Source organism: Branchiostoma floridae, chromosome 17 (assembly GCF_000003815.2).
Source record: "Branchiostoma floridae strain S238N-H82 chromosome 17, Bfl_VNyyK, whole genome shotgun sequence".
NCBI lineage: Eukaryota > Metazoa > Chordata > Leptocardii > Amphioxiformes > Branchiostomatidae > Branchiostoma > Branchiostoma floridae.
Window position 1 is genome coordinate 12,778,396 of NC_049995.1, and position 7,818 is coordinate 12,786,213.

The 7,818-nt window shown below is 44.9% G+C and overlaps 1 protein-coding gene across 1 annotated transcript in view; it reads right to left on the reverse strand.

Moving 5' to 3' along the window:
* LOC118404571 (protein crumbs-like) overlaps window positions 1-7,384 on the reverse strand; it is a 9,602-nt gene extending 2,218 nt beyond the window's left edge. Inside the window, exons 1-10 of the mRNA XM_035803747.1 lie at window positions 7,247-7,384; window positions 5,551-5,798; window positions 4,826-5,038; window positions 4,237-4,469; window positions 3,704-3,797; window positions 3,114-3,255; window positions 2,113-2,320; window positions 1,431-1,669; window positions 695-872; window positions 139-341 (exon numbers count right to left, since the gene is read on the reverse strand). Of these exons, the coding sequence (XP_035659640.1) occupies window positions 139-341; window positions 695-872; window positions 1,431-1,669; window positions 2,113-2,320; window positions 3,114-3,255; window positions 3,704-3,797; window positions 4,237-4,469; window positions 4,826-5,038; window positions 5,551-5,798; window positions 7,247-7,298 (1,810 nt within the window). The 5' untranslated portion in view covers window positions 7,299-7,384. The remainder of the gene's footprint in view (window positions 1-138; window positions 342-694; window positions 873-1,430; window positions 1,670-2,112; window positions 2,321-3,113; window positions 3,256-3,703; window positions 3,798-4,236; window positions 4,470-4,825; window positions 5,039-5,550; window positions 5,799-7,246) is intronic.
* Between the last annotated feature and the right edge of the window lie 434 nt (window positions 7,385-7,818).

The following is a 7,818-nucleotide window of genomic DNA, read 5'->3' on the forward strand; positions in this document are numbered from 1 at the left end:
AGCACAAGAGAACCCAGCCAACGTTGAGAAGCGCGAACCAACGCCCCCCCCCCAATAAAAAAACCCAACAGCCCCGTTCGAAAACTGCAACGGATCCGGAGTCTAGCACAAGGAGGCATTCTGAATGCTACAACTCACGGTTCGGCACGGCTCCTGTCGGGTCGTCGGGACAAGTGCAGTTGTATCCCGTCAGGAAGTTGTTACAGATGCCGGTGCCGCACGGGTTGTCCTTACAGTGGTCTATCTCATTGCTGCAGTCCTTCCCTTCGTAGCCTTCCTTACACTCGCAGACAAAGTCCCCGATGCTGTTTTCACAGCTGATGGAGTTCACGCAAATTCCGCTAGAGGGACCAATTGCAAATGAAATGTGACTTACGTGTATAAGTGGCTGGAAATATCCTATACATATAGACTATGAAGTACGTGTCTTGATATTGCCATCTCCAAGCAGACCGTACAGTGGGAAATACACACTTCTAGACCGGATAAACTCCTTATTATTAGGCGAGCTTATGCTTTTTTTATCCCATCTGCTTGGAGATTATTGATATTGTATTGTCAGAAAAATATGACACTGGCTATTGAGTAATATATGTATAGAATTACACGGCCGATGCACATACGCCGGCCGGCCAAGATATTTCTTTTCTCAACTGTTTATTCATTTTTTTATAAGTGTTGCAAACTTGGTTACCTGTTACACTGTTCAGTACATTCGTCACAGTCCTGTCCACAGTCAACGCCCTTGTAGCCTGGCGCACAGCTGCAGTTCCGGCCAGCCGCGCTAGGTGTCGGCGTGTCCAGTTCGATGCACTCCGCGCCGTTGAGACACGGGAAGTCATAGCAGTTGCGGATGACACTGCAGTTTTTACCTGGAATGAGTTAGACTTCATTAGCTATCATATGAGCTATCATATCTTTGTTTAGTTTAGGATTTTTAGCAAAAAAACGCAATAGTTAGAAAACTTGTGATAACTCGTTTTTTACCTGCAATCTTATTATTGTCTACTCTTCTAGTAAGAAATAGAGGACAGAGAGTGTTGTCTCTGCAGTGCTCTTTGTGCAATTATCCGAATGGTGCAACAAAGCGAAGTTAATAAGGTGGACCGCACCACCATTGGATTTTGGGATTTCGTGCAATTAACAGAAGTGCGCGATTATCCGTTGTGCAACTATTTAGCTTTTACTGTATAGGGGTGCTGCAATCTGGATCTCTCAAACACACATCTTTCAAAGCGATGGATAACTGTTCACAGGGGTCACTTTTCAAATACATGTAACACCAACATTTCGCAATTCAAAAACCTTTCCAGCCACTCAGCATGGACATAAAAAATGAATTTCGTAGGGCCCCACTGCAAAGCAGTGTCAATCACTGAGCTGGGCAACCCAGGATAAAAATGAAAAAGAAATGATGTAATTGGACGTACCTTTGTACCGGTCCGTACAGGTGCAGTTGTAGTCGGCGATCTTGTCCGTGCACACCGCGCCATTCTGACAGGGGTTGGGACTGCAGTCGTCGATGTTGTAGCATTCGAGCGGGTCCTGAGACAGGACTCCGTATCCACGGATACACTCACACACTCCCATGCTGCACTGCTGACCCTCTCCCGTACACGAGTAGGACTGGCAGCTGGCAGACTCCAGACAGGCAGAGAAGTCCACATCTCTGTAAGAAAAACAAAAGTCGCGTTAGACAGCGAATGCAAGGAGGAACCGGTTTCAAACGCACTTCATGGCTCTCGTTCTGAAGGGTGAAACATGTTGGTCACTCAAAAGTTGTAGGTGTATCAATTGCTAACGATCAGTTCACTATAGGCGGCTCTATCGACCAAACTGGAATTTGTTAGCTACAACTTGACGTAGCCATGCGTTTCTTTCTTGTATTCAGTCTCTCGAATATCACTGAAATGTTCAGTCTAAGATTATCGTTTGTTAACTTTCGAGGTTTATGTGTTTGTCAGCAGGGCTAGCCCTTTGTAATAGCTATAGGCTAGTTGGGCAGCCCTGGCTGTGTGTTCGGTGCGCATGCAGCCAAACCAATAAATAAATAAAAAATAACTTTCGAGGATGGATGGAAAGTTAAAAAGTTCGAATGTGTGTTTTACTGACCTGGACGCCTCATTTTGGTTCTCGAAGTTGATCTGTGTGGGCGCCTCTTCCACGGCGCTGTAGGAGGAGAAGCGCAGCTCCTCCAAACAGCCGCGGAACGACTGCCGCACCTCGATGTCCGAGGACAGGTCTGCGCTGTTAGCGTCCGGGAAGCCGCCCACGTACAGGCGGTCCGCGTTCAGGGCCTGGGCGCTGTTCTGACTGCCTCCTGGTGGGATCAAGCAAACACTTGGTTCATACACCTAAAGCCAGGTTCATACGTGTATGTATACTCAAGTATCTATTGAAGTCTTAGCCTCTACCAGGCTCCACAGGTCGCTAGAAAATAGTAGAAATTGGACAGATACAGACAACTAATAACACATCAGAGGAGTTAGCTGTCCGAGTTGAGCAACTACCTCCGCTAGCATGTTATCTATTTGACCAATATTTTAGAGTCTGGTAGAGACTAAGACTAAGAGGCTAAGGTCGTAATGCAAGAGCAGATAATACGTCCTGCCAAGAAACAAGTCAGAGACCAACGTGGCGCAAACAACTCGATGAATATCGCTAACGCATCAATGAAAAATTTAGCTTATCAGGACTGGTCCAGTGTGTACAGTGATGTTGTCATCTTTGCTGTTGGCGGCAAAATATGATCAAACTGAAACTCTAACTTACAGTCTATGGATAACTTAATTCTAGTTTCAGCATCTATATAGGGCACCATCAGTGGAAGGCGGAGCCTATTCCTCTCCTCCCACCACCTTTTACCTCCCCAACCCGTCAGATACCCATTTGTACACCTGGGCGGAATGAGAAAAGTCGTGTAAAGTGTCTTTCCTAAGGGCACAGGATTGGTAGCATGTCAGGACCGCTGCGTTTTGGGCACCACCACCTGACCCTGTGAGGTGGAAGCAATACACCACTCCTGAGACTCTGTTGGCGAAGTCATTTTGAGAGACAGTCAAAATGACTGCCAAAATGACACCTTAAAAGAAACACCGGTCCGGAGAACTTACCGAAAGTTACTCGAGCAATAATATTCCCGGCGCCATCAACCAAGGTGGCCATGTTGCCTGTCCTCGTCACGGAAACTTCCTGCATTTCTCCATCATTGAAGGTTGTTCTGGTTGTTTTATATTTGGTGTCAGCACCACTTCCCTAGTGATGATCGAAAGACACAAAAACAACCGCTTGAAGTTGAAAACACAACTCTCCTAGCAAAGGTTAGGCCCCGGTTTGGCGTTTTATAGGGCTTTCTATTTTGTACCGTTTTCTTTTTGTCTCATGGTTTGTATGCCTATGAAGACGTCTAAAATGTCAAAAATAGCAAGAGCCTAACCTCTGCTTTGAGAGAAGAAAACATATATTATCGCTTTCTACACATCTCTTAAATAGGCACGATCGTGTTCCCCGAACATGTTTCCAAACGTTATGTGATTAATAACCCCTGAACTGATTTTCAAAGCTTTATGGTACTATTGTTATCACTGCAAAGCACGCTACTAGCTAATAATTGTAACTTAATTCTTTGATACAAATTTGCTGCAAGTTACCAACTTTGGAAAATATAAAATGAGGTACCAATATACAGGAGCTGTAGCCTTACCCTTGTGTTGAGCCGCAGGACGAGCGCCCCGCCCTCCAAGTACAGAGCCAGGTACGCCGGGCCTCCGAAATAGAACAGGACACCGTCTGGAGCCCTGGAGACAGAACGTTATGTAAGACCATGGTAAGAATCCTTTCTTTAGTTACTTTTATTCCCAAACAACATGCAAGTGACATGACGTAGATCTGCTTTGTCTAACGTAATCTCAACCATTTTTGACGGACTATTTAGGTGATAACGTTTTGAGACAAAGTCAGCGTATTTAACGAATGATCAAGCATGTAAACGTTGCATTTGTTCGCTACACACTTACTTGGTACTAGCATGAAATTTGATACGAGTTTGGTAAATCAGAATATTGAATAGGTTAAAGTTGGGCCATATCGACTTCCAACAACCTTTAACACATTGCTTACGTCACACATGAGGCAAGTCACGTGTCCAATGCCCCTTGGTCAGAAAACTGAAAATTCAGTCGAAAATTTCGTTGAGTCTAATTCTTTTAATTGGATAACAATTTAACATAGCCTTACTTAGTTCTGAAGTTGATACTGATGATCGTGTTGGACCGGGGAGTGCTGTCCACCTTCATCTCTAGGAATGACGTCGTCTTCGTCAGAGTGACCACGGATGGCGGCAGACAGACGACACACCGGTCCGTCACGCCCAGCGAGCTGTCGGGGTTGTTCAGGTCGATGTCGGTTTGCCCCGCACGCATGAAGTCTATGCAGACGATGGGGTAGGCCTTCAGGCGCTGGGTGTTGAGCTGGGTGGGAGGGGCGCAGAAAATCGAGAATTATCTCATGTCTATGCCTGATTGTCGGGACAATTCACTGACTCATCAATCCTATTCTTTCATTAGAAGATGGAACACAACACATACTTACATACATATACTATGAACACTCACTTAAGTTTGTTTTTTTCTTGGCAAAACTGAAAAGGAATTAAAGTAACGTCTCTAAAGCTTATTAGATGTCCAGATAATATCTTGTAAGACAAATAATCTCTTCATCTGTATAAAATATGAAGATTATTTCCGGACGTTTCGAGTGAAAGTCATTACTTTTCTTTATTCCTGACACGTGACACGTGTACATGTAATTGGAAATGGAGTTTTACCCTCAGTTGATCAATGGATTCGTATCCACCAATCTGAGTTTCTCCGACGAGGATGCTGCGGCTGAAGTCCAAGTCCACGACCACGTCCGTGATCACCTCTGGCGTGTAGGCGATCCCGTCGATGATGACTCCGGTGTTGGCGTTCAGGGTCCTCAGGTTTGTGATGGTGACATCGTGGGTCTGGTTCCTGAGAACGTTCTCGCCGGCGTACATCTACGGAAGAGACAACGTAACCGTAAATGTAACCAGCATCTAATCTCTAAGCAGACCTTACGGTGCCACAAGCTTTAAGTTAGTATCAAAAGCTGGCAGAGGAGTGAAGCCGGCCTAGGAGTGTGTATGCGACCTGTGCCCGTTTGACTCCCTTAGCCGGCTATACTCCTTGCCTAACTTTGATACTATCTTATGGCACCGTAGGATCTGCTTGGAGATTAAACAGCATCCGCAGCTATCAGCCACAATAAACACTTTTTTCATCAGGCAGATAAATCGTCACCTAAGTAGCTTGTACTACCTTTGACATAGTAGTACCCATAATTCCTGTCGCGTACCCAGAAGTGTTCGAAAGTGCTTATTGTATCAATCCGCCTTTCAAATTATAATAAATATTGACGATGTCTTTATTGTGTCATTGGGAGGCTAATATTTAATTACTAAAGGAAGCTGCGACAAAGTTGACTCTTAACTCAGCTACTATGAGTCTAAACTGCAACTTCAAATATTACCTCCACGGCCAGTCCATCTATGGACGCCTCGATGTACAGTCTCTGATCGTTGACTCCTAATGCGAAGAAGTTCCTCCCCTCCCCTTGTTGGTAAATCAGCACGCCCTTGTTGTTACAGTAGCGGAATGTGAACTCCAGTCTTGTCTCAGCGCCCACTAGAACATTACTGCCGAGGTTCCACTTCAAGTAGCCATTCTTGTCTATAAACTTCTCACACTTTGCTTGTGGTACCAATGCTACCAGGAGAACTGTGAACAACAACAAAACAAAACATCCGGATCAAATTATTTGCTGAAAGAAAGGCGGAGTTTATGCATGTAGACGCTAAAATGTGCCTAGTTCATGCCTGGTATTCAAGTCTTACGGGTCAGTGTGCTTTTCAATCTGTTCTCGCGGTAGACTGATTGTCACTGATAAAGAAGCAACAACATGACTCTACGTTAAAAATATGTCGGGGGCTCTGCGGGTGGAGGTCAAAGCTGTAGCCATGTGTAATTTGATGAAAATGTCAAAATCAACCTAGCTTAGTCTGTCGGCAAAATTTGCCGGAAATGCAGGAGAAGCATTTAAGAGGGTCTTGATTTTGAAAATTTCCCGGGGGAGCATACCCGTACCCCCGGACCCCCCTGAGATGCGCCGTGCCTTCGGCGCTCCATGTGCTGAAACAATAGTTCCATCCCCCCATAAGAAATTTGCTGCCGTCGTCTCTGTGGCGGGCCGGGAACTCTGCCCCCGTCAATGTACATTGTCCCTGTCATTCCTCCGGGTTCTGGGCACCCTTTTCTTCTCACAATGTCATTAGTCGGATATTTTCACCCATTGATATAACTACTCTAGCGTTGTATGAATAAGAATGCACGTCAATGTTACTGTTATGCTTTGTAACTCTTTCTGAATTTACCGTTAAGCGTTACCGGGCCTCCTCAATTTACCGTTAAGCGTTACCAGGCCTCCTGAATTCACCGTTAAGCGTTACCAAGACCCCCCCCCCATGCAGACCCTCATTCAACTCTTGAGCAAACAACGTTTTGACGATACACTGATATGTTGTTGGATGATGAAGCACCTCGCTGCAATGGGTCTAGTAACCCTCGCCATACGATAGGTTTCAAACACCAGAGTGGGGACTTTTGATGTGCCAAACAGAATTTCGCTCTCTCGGAAAAAAAAGTTGTGTAAACTAAGTAATGTAAGTCATACGTTCGTGTGGAATGATTAAGTACAGGGTATTTAGCGCAAAACCAAGAGGTGCTAGGTTCGAATCCACTCATGTTACCGCATGATTTTGTACTAATGGGAAAGGTACTATACAGGACGTTCCTCATTCCACCCAGGTGTAAAACTGGGTACCTGACTTTGGTTTATAGAGAGGTAAAAGGCGGCGGAAGTTTGATATTGGATCCGCCTTCGAATTGCAATACCGTGCCCCATATAACAACCCACAGCCCATATAAAAAATTAACCTCCTTGCTTTTACAAAGTCTATTAGTAGTAGACCATTGTCGATGGTTTGTTCTGTCCTAGTCTTGGTGAAAAACTACACTATTGTGGCTACCTAAGGTTACTAGTACCAGTATCTGTCCTCACCCGTTCAACGCAGTATTAGATACGGGCAGGTGGTAAGTTGCCAAGTAACCGTATCTAATTGACTGCGCTGGAAAGGTCAGGACAGAAAAAATTTCAAAATTTAACTTACCTGTGACAACAACCCGAAAGCTGGTCGGTACTGCGACACCATACAACAACATAGCTGGACGAGAAGTAAGTTAGGATATACCGAGAAGGCGAGAACCGTTCGCAGCCACTTCCTTGTTGTACTTCGGTGACGTTAGACACCGGAAACGCCTATGCAATTACGTCATTATACCTGTGAGTTCGCCGAAAAAAAAGGAGTGCCTAGGAAGTTCAAAGGTTTTGAAAAACAAACTTTGACAGGGGGTGTTCAAGTATTTTTTTTAAATATTCTAAATAGTCACTTTAGCTGTACTGTGTTGTCTTTTTGCAAAATTTAAGGAAACTGAAATAATTGACGCCTTTTTTTATTCTATTTACAACCAAGGATTTACATACTCGCTATAGGGTGTGGTGTCGTCAAGTAAATAAATATTTGCCGTTGAATGTTGAACAGGCGAGTCCAAGTCCACGACGCAGAGGGGGTTTATTGGTTATTGGGTGGGCCGACTACTCTCTCTTCGCAGCCAGTGTCTGGAGCGAGCTGCGATTCGGCGCCACTCAGGTGACCTCAATACGACATGAATTTCCCCAGGT